Source organism: Ammodytes marinus, assembly GCF_949987685.1.
Source record: "Ammodytes marinus genome assembly, chromosome: 10".
Taxonomy (NCBI): Eukaryota; Metazoa; Chordata; class Actinopteri; order Uranoscopiformes; family Ammodytidae; genus Ammodytes; species Ammodytes marinus.
In genome coordinates, this window is record NC_137214.1 from 11752614 (window position 1) to 11770953 (window position 18340).

The 18340-nt window shown below is 44.2% G+C and overlaps 2 protein-coding genes across 2 annotated transcripts in view; one reads left to right on the forward strand and one right to left on the reverse strand.

The window, feature by feature from the left end:
- dock2 (dedicator of cytokinesis 2) overlaps positions 1-18340 on the reverse strand; it is a 107827-nt gene that overhangs the window by 39920 nt on the left and 49567 nt on the right. The window lies entirely within an intron of this gene.
- insyn2b (inhibitory synaptic factor family member 2B) lies at positions 1064-16768 on the forward strand (the record flags this gene model as incomplete). The annotated part of the gene is made up of 4 exons (XM_080035640.1): positions 1064-2079; positions 2284-2664; positions 7444-7518; positions 16570-16768. The coding sequence occupies 4 exons, from the start codon at positions 1064-1066 to the stop codon at positions 16766-16768; spliced, it is 1671 nt and encodes a 556-aa protein (XP_079891766.1).

Here is an 18340-nt window from a genome sequence, read left to right on the forward strand (position 1 = left end):
ACCAATTTGACCAAGCATATCAAAGCAAATCCAGATAAGGCCTTAACAGAATCTAGCTAATGCATTCAAAATGAATGTCTCAGCCTCAGAAACAATTAAACAAAAAGTGAAATATATATTAGGACTGGCTTGAGGCAACATATTTGACTGAGCCACTGGAAAAACAGGAAGATGGGAAGAAAAAACTATGTTGCAGAGTTTAAGATTATGCTGAACTCATAAGACAGAGTCCCGAAATACTTCCATGCGAGATGTCAAGGCATGAGTTATCATCAGTTTACATACGGCTGTGGGAGGCAAACATAACATCATTTGAAATGTGTCATACTATACTGCGTCATTTGGCAATAAACAGACTGCAACGACATCTACGGTGTTAAACTTATAAGATTCATCGCCATAGCTCCCGGGGTGTGTGTGTGCGACCTGAAACTTTATAGAGATGTACACTATTAACTTTAAGATATCCCTGGTGGTTTCTTCAAGAGAAAACCGCTTGATGAGATTTAGAGGCTTGTCTCTGCCTCTAATAGGAGGTTGATAGAGTTCTATTGATCTTGGTCAGTGTGCGCGTTATGTCAAGGTCCATGCATTTCAGGTGCCTAATGTATTCGTCTTTCTGCTATTCCCATCACTTTTTCCCCATCTCCCTCCTTTTTTGTCTGCCCTTTCTCTCATTCAATGTGTCTCTCTCTTTCTCCAGGACGAACCAGCAATGCCCGGAGAGAACCCTTCCAACTCATCATCTGCGTGCCACTGGGTAGAGAATGAGGAGAGCCTCGACAGTGATGTCCATTGGGAAGTAGCTAAAGCAGTAAGGAGGTCAATAACGGGAGGACATTGAGTGTTTATAGCCTTGCTGGATATTGAATTCTTGGCTGCGGCTTCCACATACAAACTGGGGATACACTGTCTCACGGACACACAACTTTACTTGGGTAAACATCAGCTGGAGGCATTCTGTTGGATATATAATTAAAAAAACTTCTGGTGTTGGCCGATGTCACCGCTTGAGTCTGACCCGTTCGGCTCCTCGGGGGGCTGAGCTAATGTGCAAAGGATTATGGGAAGGAGGGTGGCCGACCCAACCAATCCAGTGCCTGCGCTGGGGGTTCCCCTGGCAGGGGGGCGATGGGGCCCGCTGTGCAGCGTCGGGGTGCAAACGTCTCCCGGGCTGCGGACTGTCCCCTCCATCAAACGACGCAGCAGCCAGCCAACCAACGCTCACCGTCCGCTCGCCATGGTAACAGATAAACCGGCGTCAGCGTCGGCAACGGGGAAAGTGGGAGTGATCGGGAGTGACAGCAACAGCGCGCCGGTGTCCAAGGAGACGTCTCAGAACGAGATCAATAGTGTGACGCAGGACGACATGGGCTCACAGGGCTCGGGCTCCGGAGTCTACTGTCAGATTAAAACTATACGGACAAACCCCAAGGACGCCAGGGGGAAAAGGACAGCTCGGTACACTAATGGCAGCGTGGTCGCCTCAGACGCGGTGGGAGGGGTTTGCACTGAAGGGCTCACAGAAGGTAAGGAACAGGCCCAAGAGAGGAGGAGGGTGCATTCTCTGCGAGGGGAGGGTAATCGGCCTTCTGCATTAAAGGCAGGGAGCGGCGTTTACACGACCGTGCACTCCACCCCGCCACGGCCCTGTCGAATGATGACATCATCCCCGTCCCGCCTGTGTGGGACATGCGGAGGGAGACGGTCCCAGATTACCCCGTGCACAGGGGCATGTCAACGCAAGAGGGCCGTCAATCACACCACAGCCTGCCAGACTTTACCTAATCCGCCGCGGAAACCATCTGCGGCCCCCAGCCAGTCGCAAAAAGAGTGTTCTCTGGACTCTAGGCCCAATACCAAGAACACAGACACGGCAAACACCTCTACAGACGCTTCATTAAAAATGGGACAAATACCACAGCTGTCACACACTATACCGAAAAGGCACAGCTCACATGTCAACCACACATCACACAATACTCCGAGCAAAACAAAAGACCAGGCAAAGCAACAGACGAGGCCACGCTCTGCAGACTGCACCTACTGCAAGGACTCGGCCACGCAAACAACAGACACACACACAAACAACATTGCAGACAGGAGTGCAGCTACCGCACACACACAACAACAAGCACACACACCATCTGCAGTAGCACCCGAGCCACATTCAACTGATAAACACAAGCACGACTTGGCTAAAATCCAAAGCGCTGATGAAAACACACACCAGCACACATCAGCCTGCATCACGTCTAAGCCTCCAGCTCCTTCCCTTCACAGAGACACCCCGCCCCTCCCGCCAAAAGTCTCTCCTAAAACAACACGTTCCAAACCGTCCACGCCTGTAGCCCAAACCAATAACATCCAAAAGACCGCAAATACTCCCAACCGAACGTCCTCACAGGGGTCCAAATCCAAGGAAGTTGCAAGACAGATGAGCAAATCATTCGATGACCAGAATCTGCCTTGTAAGACTCATATTAAAGCACAATGTAACGGGGCTCCGGGAGGATTGTTGGTGGGGAACACAGCGAACGCACCCTGCGGGCTGGAGATGAAGTTGCAGAATGTGGAGGATAACCTAGTGTCCAATCAGGAGAAGATCAAGGTGCTCCTCAACGTCATTCAAGACCTGGAGAAGAGCAAGGCCCTCAGCGAAGGGTAAAATAAGGGAATAAGGGAGAAGGGAGGAGGGAGGAGGGAGGGGGTGTTAATAGGGAGGTTGAAGAATATAATGCCTTGTTTCCCCTGAGCAGCACAGTTCGGTTCGGCCCGGTTTGGCAGGGGACTTTAACCCTAGATCTGGCTTGTGTTTCCACTGCCAACAGTCCCCATACTGTGTAGGTGGAAATAATGATTATGTCGACCAATCAATGGACTGCAGTTTGTAGCTCAACCTTTTTGGGACCCTTTGGGATGCCTTGGTACCCCAAGAAAGGGTGACAAAGATTTGTTGCGGCATGGTTTGCTTATTTTGGTATCATTTGAAACTTTTGACATTGGAAAGGCTAATAAATGCGTGACAAGCCGCAATGAACCGAACCACACCGCTCAGTGGAAACAGGGCTTAAGAATGGGAAGAAAAGAAGAAATAGAGTATGAAGTGTGAAATGAGACCACAAAAGAGAGGGTTATACACCAAGACAGAGAGCGAAAAGTAGACGGAATGGAGATTAGGATTGAAATAGAGATAAAAGATGGAAAAAACTGGATGAAGGAGAGGTAAGAGATATCCACTGCAATAGAAAGTGCTTAAGTAAGAGTTTGAGAGCAAGCTAACGTGATGAAAGAGGGTGTGTAGAGGGAAGGCACAAGATTAAGAAGAGAGTATATTTGAGTTTTTTTTATAGCAATATATACCGACAAGCTTTCAAGTCCGTGTAATAGATTTTAAATGTCAGGCAGCACAGGCCTGTGGAGAATTGCTGCACAGTGTAAGTGTGTGTGTGTGTGTGTGTGTGTGTTTGACTGTATGTGTGTGATCCAAACCTTCAGGGATATGACATACCTGCTGCCAGCCTGTAGTCAATGCTGGCAGATCTTTCCTTTTGCTCTTTTATCTTACATGCCTTGTGGGGGCTATGTATTCCCCGCAGTAACGGCATGCCCTCAGAGACATCGCACTGCACGCCAAATTAACTTTGTCAGTTCTTCTCTTTCTCTCTCCTGCTAATTCTTTTGTTTTCCGAACTCCTTCTATCCTGCTCCATATCCTTTCTTTTTAAACCCCCCCCCCTCCCCACTCCACTTAGTACATCCCAGTAGGCTTCCCTTTTATTCACTTTATTTCAACCAACGCTCAGAGGCTCTTAAAAACGCCTTGAGCACTTCATCCCATTCTCCACCTCCGCCCGTGCTCCTATCTTAATTATAAAATGCTGTCTCTCATCTTTCTGCCTTTCTTACTGCACCTATGAATCATATATGCAACTAACAACTGTGAATCACTCCTCTGCCCTCTCTCCATTTTCTGATCTTCCCCCCCTGGCTCTCTGTGCTGCCAAGCTGTCCATCACTCTATCCCCTGCTGTCATGTGCTGCTAGCTGTCAGTCTGTTTTGTTTCCCCCCCCCTCCCTCTGTCGCTCCCCCCATCACCTTTACTGTCAGTAAATATCCTCTTGCGGTTTCCTATACACTCATCTTTTCTAAAAAAAAAAAAAAAAGGAAATAAAAGAAGAAAGATATTTTGAAACTTTACCTCAAACTTTACACTCCCTCCAGCCCTCCTCGTCTCTGTTCGGGGGTAAACAGATGTCTCTAGCTCAACACTAATCCCTGTCAGATTACCTTCGAGAGATGCAATTAATGTTTAAGCTGCACAATAAGGGTGCTAAACTCTGTGTACACGCTGTTACACCCTGTGGCTGCGACTGTAAAAGATCATGTATGCACATCCTTTAGTGCGTGTGTGTGTGTGTGTGTGTCGAGAGGATGCTTATGTCACATTTTAGGGTGGTCTCTGTGATTCTGGACAATGCTCGCTTTTTGTCAAAATCAGTGAATATCTTCTCACAATCTGCTACCTGTCCGTACTATGTGTGCGCTGAAAAGAATCCAATGTTAATACACAGCCTAAACTCTGTAAACGGGCATGTTGCTAGCTATGGTGGGCCTGCTTTTTTAACATACCCGTTTACAGAGCCCAGGCTGTGTATTAACACCTAATTTTTTTTGCACAGTACGGACAAGGAGCGGAATCAGAGATATTACCTTTTGATTAAAAGTGATTTTGAAAAGCGTTTTTGAGAATCAGTCAGTGCAGCTACATGGCACAACTAGATTGGATTAAGACTAGACACTCGAACGGACCATGTCACTTGTCTGAGTATACATGGCCTTTCGGAAATCGGATAAATGGCTTTCTCCACTATGTTAGGTGTTCTTATCCGACTTCTCTTGTCCGAAGTAGATCGGATAAAGGTGTTTACATGCAGTTTAAAAGTCCTGTTGAAGTCTTATTCGTTTAGTTACCCGATTATGAGTCTGCATGTAAACGCACTGACTGACTTCACCTTTAAGTGCGTACGCAGTAGGAGTAAAAGGGTTAAATGGGTTACAAAAGACAGAAGAGAAAATGGAGAGAAAAGAAGAGACAGAAGGAGAGAGATTGAGAGAAAAATAAAAGTAAGAGAAGCAGCAAGTAAGAGGGACTGCATATATATCTGATGCTGTGCCAGAAATGAAGGTATACTCTTAAGTGCTGTGATAAAAGTGCAGGCTGAGCTAGAAGGTTGTTGCTGTGCTCAGCTCCTTGTGTTCTTTTCTCGCTTGAAGTAAATACTCGTCTTCTGTCGCAGTTGTTGTCTTTGATTAAGGCTTGGTGGTAAGAGGGAGAAAATATGAGGCCACTCGCACGTGCCCTCCGTGTAATTAGAATCTTTACTTTATCAACGTCAGCTACTCCTTCATCGAAACTGTTCAGTCAAGGGCAGTCAACATATCTTGGCAAAAATAAAGCGTTTTAATTACATGGCAGTCACTGTGAGCTTATGAGATGTTTCTATCCGCCTTGATTTCACCTCGCGCCTCTCTGGCACCTTTCTGAACAAAGTTTGCATGTTATTCCTAAAATGCACACCAATTTCCAACCCAGCTATGTTCTTTCATCATATAAATATATTGCTGTAATATATTGTAATATATATATATATATATACACTCACCGGCCACTTTATTAGGTACAGCGGTTCATTTTCTTGTTAACACATAACTAATCAGCCAATCACATGGCAGCAACTCAATGCATGCAGACATGGACGGGACAACTTATTGAGGTTGAAACCGAGCAACAAAATGGGGAAGAAAGGGGTTTTAAGTGACTTTGAACATGGCAATGTTGAGGGTGCCAGGAGGGCTGGTATGAGTATTTCAGAAACTGCTGATCTACTGGGATTTTCACTCTAAACCATCTCTAGGGTTTACAGAGAATGGTCCGAAAAAGAAAAAATATCCAGTGAGCGGCATTTGTGTGGACGTAAAATGCCTTGTTGAAGTCAGAGGTCAGCGGAGGATGGGCATACTGGTTCGAGATGATAGAAAGGCAACAGTAACTCAAATAACCACTCGTTACAACCAGGGTATGCAGAATGCCATCTCTGAACGCAAAACACGACCAACCTTGAATCAGATGGGCTACAGCAACAGAAGACCCCACCGGGTGCCACTCCTGTCAACTAACAACAGGAAAATGAGGCTACAATTCTTTTATTTTTTTTAAGATATTTTTTTGGCATTTTTATGCTTTATTGATAGTGTAGAGACAGAGTTGAAATGGGGCAGAGAGCTAAGGGCGCCCCCTCAGAGGCTACAATTCTCACAGGATAACCAATATTGGACAATAGAAGATTGGAAAATCATGCCTGGTATGAGGGGTCTCGACTTCAGTTCCGACATTCAGATGGCAGGTTCAGAATTTGGCGTAAACAACATTTATTTATTATTCTTTCGGACAATTCCACACAATACACAATTTTCTCTTGCAAATATTCATACATCATACTTTGTGTTGTCCGAAGGGAGACGGAAGAAGCCAAAGGCTTATCAGGTCCCGCCATGAAAGTATGGATCCATCCTGCCGTGCACCATCAACCATGCCATGTTCAAAGTCACCTAAAGCCCCTTTCTTCCCCATTCTGATGCTCGGTTTGACTTCAGTACATTGTCTTGACCACATCCAAATGCATAAATGCATTAAATTGCTTCCCTGTGATTGGCTGATTAGCTTCTTGTTTTTATAAGCCATTGAACAGGAGTACCTAATAAAGTGGCCGGTGAGTGTATATAATGTATATAATATATAATGTAATGTCTGCTTTCAAACTACTGACTACTGACCTAGACAGTCACTGCAAACAGAGCTTAGTTGTTTTTTTAACTTCCACTATTAAGGAGATGTCCTGAACTGATTTTCACATCACATACAATGCACATCACAAGCTATTCTATGCCCTCTGACAGCCCCCAGAGAGCAAACCTAATGTTGCTGCTTTGAGTAGGTGCAGGAGGACAGAACAATAAGCCATGTGACACAAGCAGTCAAGAGCCCGAGACGAGAAATGCTAGGCTTGGTGTTGGTGCAGAATGGCTATCTATGCCATTTCTTACTTACTCTGCTGTTGAACATCAGTACATAATAGGAACATTTAGAAAGTAAAGGATGATATTTAGCAGACAAAAAAATTAAGTATGAGTACTGTTGCGTAGTAGTCGAGATGTGAATGTTTGCATTAGCTTACTGATAGTTTATATTTTACAAAGTGATTCAAATAGTTGCCTTATTTATTTTTAGCCATTTTCTGTGTAGTAACCTATTGAAACTACATAGAGTTCATAGTAGCTTCCCTAACACCTAAGTATGACTATTTACTATGTAAACTGAGTATTATGTCAAATGTTCAACACAGCTTTGCGTTCAAGTTTTACATGTTTTGTTTCTGCAGTCGCACCTCGTACCGAACCGGTCAGGACATTAACAACTGCCCCACCTGCCAAAAGACGGCCTGCATCATCTACAGGTAAACCCCATCAGATAATGAGCTTACTGCATTCCATGACCCTCAAATGACAACTCATTCTCTCCCGTAGGGTAATAAACAGCCCTGAAACGTCGCCTCTGTATTCCTCTCGCTGCCTTGAAAATGTTTCATTTCCTGTTGTATCCCTCCGCTTTTTCAAGGTTCTATCACTTATTCAGCACATCTCTCTCCTTTGTTTTTGTTTTATTTTTTTATTAGCCTTTCTTCCTGGTCTCGTGCTGTCTCTGCCCTTTTCTCCCACTCTGATAATTGCTGTACTCACACACAATAGATCCCTATCATTGAACAATGTACAACGCCGAGTGATCTAACTCATTAATATTAATATGAACACAGCTGTATTCTAGAGATTAAAAAGAGGATGCATGCTGTCCCCAGGAACGTTATTTACGCACAAAACAATGTTCTGTGCAAACACAAGCAAATTAATTCAGCACCTAAATTACTAGTCGTCCCTTGAGAGTGTGTGTGTGTGTGTGACCCAAATACGTAATTGCATTCTCAGATCTACTGCAACTTACAGCGCTGCACCCTCACAATGTAATACCGCAAAGTTTAATCCCCCTATCGCCTACACACAATCGTTCTCTTCTTTCTCATCCTTTCATTATGTAAATGGTTCTTTTCATCCCCTGCCTGCTGTCTTTCTTTCATCTCTAACTTTCAATCAAACTGCTTTCCTCTGTACATCCTTTCCCCTCATACCGTCTGTCAATTGGAAAAAAGCTATAATCACCTGTGGCCCACTCTCACAGACATAGCTCTTTGCCTGCATCTTTCACACGTGTTGGAGGTGTGGGGGGGGTTTTCACATACAGTATGCCGTGCCTTTAAGGAGAATACAGAAACTGAACTGAGATATTTACTTGCTTTAACTGAAATAATCTGGCATCAAGCCCTCCTTTTAGTCCAAATCCCTATTGTGGGCCCACCGAGTCTTGAAGCTAATTCCGCTTTCACAATCATATATAAAGCTCTCTCTGACAAGGCCACAGGGGTATGAAGGCACGTTTTTACAGGGCTTTTATCTCTCTAGCTCTCCCTAATTCACAAAAAACATTTGCATGCCAGCGGTCCCACATCTGCAGCATCCCTCTTGTATTTTTTTACTGTCTATTCCTCTACTCCTGCTGTTTCATCTCTCCATCTCTTCGCACACACTTCGCTCCAACTCCCTCTTCATCAACCTCCTCCCATTTTCTCCCACACTCTTGATCTTAATTACCACTGCAGGAGCCTTTGCCCGTTAAGTTCTAATGAAGTCCAAGGGGAATGGACCGCCACATGGTAAACATGCCCACCCACCCCTATAGATATACTGTCACAGATGTATATGAAAACATGCTAATCTTCCCCCCTACTTTGCACATTATATGAGAAGCACGTACACAGGGAGCGCAAACTAAACTAGTTTGTACACACACACACAGGTTGGTTTTTCATCACTTCCGAGGACATTACTTACATTAACTTCCTGGAGACTATCCCTAACCATAACCACTACTTACCTAACCCTTACCCTAATCCTAATCCTAACCTTAATCTAAACCTAAATCTACCCTTACCTTTAAGCAAGTATCCACCCTAAAATGTCATTATTATGTTATGGGGACTTCTATTTTGTCCCCTGGTGCAAGCATATCAATCATGGGAATTTGAAACACTCTCATCCTTTTTGGCCGCTCCAAGCACCGGTACCTCAACAGCACAGATAGACTCACACCAAAGTCTGACTGGCTTGACTAGGTTTTCACAGCTTTCTACAGAACCACTGATCCAAAAAATGTCAAACTGTGCAGTGCACTCCCAGGGTTCTTCAAAGACGTCTTCCTTTATAGGGACATCTTTATTATCCCTTTTTCTTTGTTTCTTTCCGGCTCCACTTTCCCTTTTGTTTTTTTCTTGCACAAATGCAAATGTTGTCACGCTACAAAACAAAATAAAGCTCTTATTGGACACGTCTGTGCACACACACACACACACACACACACACACACACACACGTATGCACACACTCATCAACATAGACAAAGAAAGAATGAATATATATTTCACGCTATGTGATAGATGCAAATGCCTCGGGACAGTTGTGCATATTCTGCTGCCTAATCGTTTTCCCGCTCATATATCAGTATAAGTTTCTAACCAAAAAGTTGCACACATTACAAATGCAGAAAAACACATTGTCAGCGTCTCATTGTGACAAACACAAACACACACACACACACACACACACACACACACACACACACACACACACACACACACACACACACACACACACACACACACACACACACACAATGTCAGAAGTATGATTGGACAGCAGCTGCTTTATCAAACCCTTAGAGAAGATTCTGGCTAGAGGCAAATAGAAAGAATAGAGACACACAATGAGGGGTTGAACTACACGTGGGACTGAAAAATCGTCTAAATGATTTGTGGTGAAAAAAGTTTTTTTTTATGTTGGCAGGGCGCCTGAAGATGTTTTGCCATCGTCAGTTCTAATTGAGCTGTATGAAGCGAGACAAGGGCAAAAGGAACTTCTGACAGCCCCCTCACCCCCCCCCCCCCCGTTTCTCTGTCAAAACAGCTTAAATACACACACACACACACTCTCACACAAACACACACATTCTCACACACACATTCTCTCACACACACATTCTCACACACACACATTCTCACACACACACACACCCCTAACACTTCCTTCTACACATCAGCAGTAAGAGATGAAAATGATTAAATTCCCTTCTACATGACTAACTTTCAGAAAGTGAAGGTTTCAAAATCTCCTCACGAGGAAACAGAAAAACAGCCAGTCACGCACGCAGTGGCAAAGATGCTGAAGAAGACAGCTTGCAGAACAAACTTAGAGCAGCGATTTTTTTCCCACTGTGTCATAATCCCGTGAACAACAGCGAGAGAGAGAGAGAGAGAGAGAGAGAGAGAGAGAGAGAGAGAGAGAGAGAGAGAGAGAGAGAGAGAGAGAGAGAGAGAGGTGAGATATGTGCAGTTGAGAGGCAATTACAGAAAGGATTTAGAGAGGGGGACGGTTAAACCTAGTGATGTTTGTGTGTGTGTGGGTAAAGAGAGATCTGACAAAAGTACCAATACAGTCCAAATACACTGGATTTGGAAGAGTTGCACCACTTTTTTCTTTATATATTCTATATATATATATATACAGTATACATATATATATAAATATTAATGCTGTGTGTGAGGTAGTACATTTTGCTTTATCATTTATTCATGGTATAGCCATCTCACGTCCTCCAAGCCCACCAGACATTTTACTTTACACTATCCACTCGTTTCCTCACTCTCTCCATCCCTTTGCTCTTTCTAGAGAACTCTCCACCCTCCTCTCCCTCTCTCTATCACGTCGCCTCTGGGGGCCCTCATCCACTCCTCCTTTACCTCCTCCCTCTATCTTTTTTTTGTGTCACACTGCAGTGACCTCTCTGCCCTGCTTTATTAAAGCTCGCCTTTCTTTCATTTATCTATCTCTCCATCTCCGGGGAAGGGAGTCGATTTATATCCTTTCTCGCTCCCAATAAGTCCCTGTGTGCTGCTACCACTTTCCCCCTCACTCAGCCACAGGCCTGTTTAGGAAGATGCACAAGTTGGCTGTCAGGGGAGCACAGATGTATTTGTACAGTATATGTGTGTGCGTGTACGTGTGTGTGTGTGTGTGTGTGTGTGTGTGTGTGTGTGTGTGTGTATTGAAGGCGGGGAGGGCGGGGATTGTTCTCTGTTCTCCCCAGGCCCCATCATGTGGCTCATTAACTCCAGATGCCAGGCCCTATGCAGCTCCGCCCCTACAATCCAACTCAAAGCACGCACGCAGGCACATATATATTATACACGCACACACACACACACACACACACACACACACACACACACACACACACACACACACACACACACACACACACACACACACACACACACACACACACAGTTACCACAGGGAGAGGGGAACTCAAAGTCTACCACACTATGACCTGCAGCAGTGGACACTTCAGAGAGCTGGTGAGAAAAAGAGCGTGAGAGTGAGACGAGAGGAAGGGAGGGCAAACTAGAGAAGCATTGAAAAAGAAAGCCAAGAGGGTCCGCTTTGAAAACATCAGACAAGTTCCTCCCTTGCTCCTTTCCTTTTGGCTCCTCCATTTTGCAAAAGCTCCTCTATCCCTCCACTCCTCTCCTTTCCAGCTCTCTTTTTCATCCTTCTCCCACTCCTCTCATCTCATCCAGCCTGTGATCTATTGGTGCATGAAGTGCAGAAGAATACCACGGACGTGAAGTGTAAACTGAGTTGAGGCCTGTGTGAGTGTGTGTGTGTGTGTGTGTGTGTGTGTGTGTGTGTGTGTGTGTGCTGAAGGTGTACACTGCAGTGATGAAAAGAGTACCTGAAAACCATATTTTCTTTTCTTCTCCTTTTTCTTTTAAGATTATGTTTTGGCATTTTCTATGCTTTATTGGCAGTGCGGAGAGACAGAGTTGAAATAGTGTAGAGAGGGGAATGACATGCAGATAACGACCCATGGTCCCCCCCTGAAAACTATTGTTGAGTAAGAGTAGAGATACGATACCTTACTAGAAACCTTACTTTGTTACAAGTTCGATGTATGTCACCTATTACATGGCCTCTTAAGTACAAAAGTACAAAAGGATGTGATTTTAAAAATAGTTAAGAATCGAGAGTATTACGCTTGTATGGAATCCAGGCTAAATGATGCACTATAGGCTGAAGTTCTCCAAAACATGCACCTCACACCACCTAAGAGACATGTCTGAAAAAAGCTGTGCAAAGATCTTAAATCGGTAAAGTAACCTGGAACTTAAATTATCCCGACACATTTAGGAGGAGTAACCAGAACAATATTTCCCACTGAATTGTAGTGGAGTAAAAGTATAAAGTAGCATGAAAATATCATTCTCAGTACAGGTGCCTGAAACTTGTACTTAAGGTACAGTACTCTACCAAATGTTACTTTGTTACATCCCACCTCTGGCACACTGTGTATCCGAGGTTAAAGGGAAAATTCGCCCATTTTCATGTGAATGGTATATCAGGGCCGAGTATATTAGTAGTCTATTGAAAAAAGCCCCCCAAAAATTGATCCGAATTGGCAGAGAGCACAATGATTTCGGATTTAAACTGATGACGCGGGGCTGACGTAGCCGTTTTTACAGTTCCTACAGGCCCCAGGATGCATTGCGCGGGGGGGTACGCTCTGCAGCCAGCCTGCCCAGATTCCGAGCTGCTCGCGTTACCATGGTGACAAACACAGCACGGACCTGACCCGTGTAAGCAGTACAGTAATAGCGCGCTTCGTATTATTTCACTGTTGGACTACTACCACAAAGAAAACATGCCGTCCTATAATGTGCCTAGATGCGCCAACTTTAGGAAACAGAAAAGAAGTAGGAGTAAGCGTAAGCTGAAGATACTAGGCCCTACCTGTTGCCTATTCACCGGCGTGATGCATAGCCCCAGCCCCGGGAAAAAGAATCCGAATAAAGGTAAGCTAACGTGAGCTAAATTGCATAGTAGCCTACTGTAGTTAGTATCAGTGTTTCCCCTACATTAATAACTGTGCTGCCCACACCGCTGTTGAATATTGTGTCCCGGTGTAAGGCTGATAGATGGGGCAAGGAGGAATTAGTCTACCGGTTGTAGCTGTAGCCAAGTTACCTTAGCCGCTAAGCTACAGTTAGAAGTGAACTCGTGAGGGGGGCAGTAGGCCCCTCTGTGTATCCTTGAGGAAGATTTAGTTGCATTTGCAAGACTGTTTGTGTGTGACTGTGTGTTTGTTTTCCATGTGCATGGTTATTAGCGATGTCGTTAAAATGATCAGCTTTCCAAAACCATAAACAATTGCTATGCTGATGGTGATGGCTGGGTGATTAGCACTGATGTCCCTAGTCTTGTGTCGTCTTGGCTCTTCCTAATGCAAATGCATAGCCACACCCTGGCATACAGTATGCTTGGCTGCTAATATAAACATGATGTCTTCTTAGACAAAAGACTACTATTGTGTTAGTGCACTAACTGACTGACCTATCTATGGTTACATAGTGGTTTGTCTGTTTTATATATTTATTGCAACAGCAACATTATCTTTACAGTATAACACATTGATTTTTCTTTTGTCATCTCTTCAGTGCTGGGCTGGCCTTGTGATACAATCATAATTTGTCATTTCAGGTGAGGTCCAAAGGAAGATGGTGTATTGTCCGAGGACCACGCACTCTGTTGTGAAGACTGTTTACATCCCGCACACACGCACCACTTCAGAGCATCCCTCGTAGAACTCGTCATCACATGAAGAAGAGACTGCTGCCTGCAAAGTGCTGTCATCATCACTACAGCTCCCTCAGCCTGCCCTCCCTCTCAACATGTCCAAAACCAACTACAGAAGAAGCTGCTGCTAAACATCACTCAATATTTCAACAGTAACTTGACGAAGGAAGCATTATGCTACAATTGTTTTTCCCAACACACTGGAAACTCAAAGCTTTTGAAAATGTTATTTTTCTTTTTTACATTTGTATATGTACATACTTTACAGTTGTGTGTAGAATAATGCACACTGTTTTACTTGCTTGTTATATTAAACTCTATCTATGCCTTATAAAGTGTTTGATTCTCTGAAACTATTTCACTTTTAGTTGATAAGTCAAACCTATGTATTAAAATGGTTACCTATGCAATGACAAAAAACAATCATGTTTATACAAAATTATTTTTATTTGTAAATACAGTCAAGGAGAATTGACACATTTTCACATGATTAAATCTCAATCAGTGTCCATAGTTAGCAGCAGTATTTACAGGTCAAAATATTTGATCATAGCTCATCCGTAGCTTCTACGTAGCGTCTTCTTCAGCCTGTCGCCTGTAGTGACCATTTGGAGATGGATATTTGGCTCTGATGCGCTGTATGACACAATCAGGTAAGACGATGCGGTCCCCTTGCCAAGTCTCTCCCCTTTGGAGCACCCACTCAATCAAGAACCGACGTGTGACAAGTCGATTATGTCTAAAGGAATTAAAACACAAAACAAGTGGTTACTCTCCACAAAGCTATAATGTAACAATAGCAGCCAATGTAAGAACAAAAGACTGGTCATTTTATTTGACCTGTTGTAAAGGGTTCTTCTGAAAAGTGCTATAGACATGCTAAGTGCAACATCAGTGCAATGGCTCAGACAACACAATGTGACAAAGATAACGTTACAACATGCTAGAAAAAAATAATGTTACTCACTCAATGATCATCTGCCCTCCCGGTCTTGCTGGTATTTGTTGTCTTTTCCAAATTATTTTTGGGATATTGAAAATGTCTCTCGGTTTCTAATGGTGGTCCAGTTGTATTGTCTTACAAGGCTAACCCTAACCAAGGCTGAAACAGCTGCAGCCTCGGCCTCTCTGCATACTGTATTTCCTCGCTGAATTTCTTCAGCAGTGTAGGCTTCTCTGGCCCAACTAAATACCCTGCTGGTTCATTCCAGTCAGCCAACACACTTTTTAAAGTATCCTCATCCATATCGTCTGTGCCCGTGTGAAAAGATGCAATTTTCAATACAGGAAATGATACAAGTAAACTGTCACGGACCATGGGCATGGACAGACGGTTTGTTTTGGTTCGCACGTGCTTTTAGAGCCCGCCCCCTGGATTCACAGGGAGGGGGGTTGGTGAGCTCGGCTCCAAGAGTCTGTAGCAGGGCCCCAGGACACTGCCTTTTCCGAGCTGCGAGCATGGACTAGTGGCCAACCCATTAGTACTGCATGCTGTGAATGGGAGCTTATTTTCCCATGAGCCTATAGGCAGATTTCCGCCGTCCACACCAATACAAGCGGCGAACAAGATTGTGTCTCCGCAAATTTTTTCTGGATATCAATCATAGGCTCAAACTTATCTTTAGACCATTTACTAATAAAACTGAAGTTTTTTCATTTCAAAACGCCACCTCAAGCGTTTTATTAGCCCAACGGCTTTTAACGGCTTTCAGTTGGTTTTCGAGGGAGGAGGAGGGAGTGGGCAGCCGTGGGCAGCTGAACAGAGTCGTAGTGAAACAAATGTTTCGGTTTTCGGCCCGGTCTCCGAAAACGACTATATTACTTTCCAAAAACGGAGTGTAATATAAATATCACATATAGCGAATCATCGGGGGGGGCGGGGGGAGGTTAGTGACTTATAGAAACTGCCCGCTAAAGGCTAAATCCTTTAGCTTACAATGCTACAGAACGAGAATGATTCTACATCCGCTACATCCGCTACCAGTCCGCCCGGTTGCCGCCCCCTCTTCCATGATAGGTCCATGGTGCCGCTACGTCATACGAAAAGGCGTGCCTGGCTCACATGAGAGCAGTATGGCCGCTTCCTTGTTGCTTCTTTGCGCCAATGAGCAGCTTTCATACGCTTTCACAGGAATGAATGGGCGCCATGTTTCAATACGGTGTCCATTTCTTTATATGTCCATGGTCTGTAGTCTGCACGAGCTCTTCCTTGACACGGAAACGTCACCGGTGAATGGATTTTTGAAGCTCGGCCCCCGCGAAACGGACGATGTTGAAAAAATACACGGGGATATAATGCAACCCAAAGGATATTATGGTAGATGAGTTAAGGTTGAAAATCGGCGAATTTTCCCTTTAAGAACGCAACATGAGTTTACCTGTCCATGTCATACAGCATTGTGCCACCTCTCTTTAAAAGGTGTCAGCCATCTTGCGACTCATGTCACCAAAAACCCTTTCCCCCTCAATCCCCCTCTCTTTCTAATCTCTCTCTCTCCTAGCTCAGTAGAAGTCAAATTGTCCTCTAATCCTTTTGCTCATCTTTGCTCTCTCTCTCACTCTCTCTCTCTCCCTCTCAGCCCCTCCACCATCTAAGCTCTTTTTGTGGAAAAAATCTTCTAGATAAATAAATCTGTCTCGACGTGACACCAAGTCACCGACCTTTACATCCTACTCTCTCTTCTTCTTCTTCCTCTCCTCCTCTCTCTCAGTGTGGAGCATGATTTCCGGCAGCAGGAGGGGCGTTTCCAGGGAGTTATGGAGGCCCTGGATGGGGAGTATGACGTGCCTGGACCCACTCCCACCAAACCTACACTGGGCCCTTCATCATCTTCCTCTTCCTCTACTGGACGCCCCAGCACCAAGGCCCGCGTCAAGAAACTCCGCAAGAAGTGTTTCTGGTGGCTGTGAGAAAATATGGATTTTTTTTTTTTTTTTTTAAGTTTACGGCCAAATCCAGCCATCCGTACAGTAGCATATGGTTGATCATTATGTGTACAGAGGCCACAAAGGTGTGCTTTTATTTCTCTCTCATGGTCCCGCAGCGGGTGTGTTTTAGTGTCATTAAAATAAACAGGGGCATTTTCAAAAGCTGCATATGGCATATATCCCTGTATATGGCACTTCATTCATAGCAATCCGTCCTTCGCAGTGGAGCTATACACCAGGGGACCAGTTATAGAGAAGGAGGAAATACACAGAACAAAGGAAAAGAGGACCAAATGAGGTGCTGAACTTTCATCTCTGATTGTGTCCAAGAAAGAGATGGAAAAAGGAGGATCGCCGTGACCTTCTCACTGTTGGAACCAGTGGCTACTTTGTGGTTAGGATCGTACTTGAAGTGAGGATACTGTCTCCCTTAACACTTAGCGGGCGTACTGTTTGTTTGTCACTTGACAGAGTGGCTGTCTAGACAGATGAACAGATGTATGATACGGATTTATGCGGAGATGGATTTGCATCTCTCTACAGCCGGGGAACAAATCTTCACAGCGATCGTGGCGACATTGCAGCTATAAGCAAGCAGCATGGGGAAGGGAAGCAATTCTCCATGGAATTAAAACAATTTATCGGAATACTGTGTCTTTGGACGGCTTCACAGGCCGACATGTGAATGTAGCAACAACTGAAGAGCTAAGAGGATAAGAATAAAACAAGCTGAGGAGCTCTCTGGACACAAAGAGGCAGCTCAGGGATATCAGGGTTTTTGGAGAGATCGCATTAAGACTCCACCAAGGGACAATGTGACAGGCAGCGGATCACAGACTGACAAGCCGTGTCAGACAATTAAAAATGATGTCAACGTTGTATGACAAAGTGATTGATTCTCTCCTTTATTGCCACTCAAAACTGATGTGTTTTAAAGGGATAGTTGAGTATTTTTGAAGCGGGGTTGTATTAGGTACTTAGTTTACTAAGTTTACAAGCAGAATTCAGCCTCGTACTGTTGCAGAGGGGACCACAAGTAAAACTTTTTTTTATCCACATATATAAATGCTAACCTAAAACTTAAATGTCTGTTCAATTGTACGCTGGACTGAGATTTTTACCACTGCTCTGTTTGCAGACAGAACTCATTTTTTGTATCACACCACCTATCAGCCGCCCGACTGAGACCTACTCCGGATTATTCTACAGACACAAGAAAACATAAATAAACCACTGTCTGGCAGCAAACTAAAGCTCTGGAAAAAAGTATTCAGTCCAACGTACAATTGAACAGCACAAATACTGTATGTGGAAAAACATTTTCTTTCTTCTGGCCCCCTACTGCAACAGTACAATTCTGGCTTCTCCCCTACATTCCTTATAGTGACTTCACAGACCACCATCTCCATAGGGTAACACAATAACTATGCCTAAGTACCTAATACAAATTCAGAAATACTGAACTATCCCTTTAATGTAAGCTCAATATTGTTTCACAGACATGCATACACATGCCAATGTTTGCACAAACTAGCATGCAATTACAGGCACCAA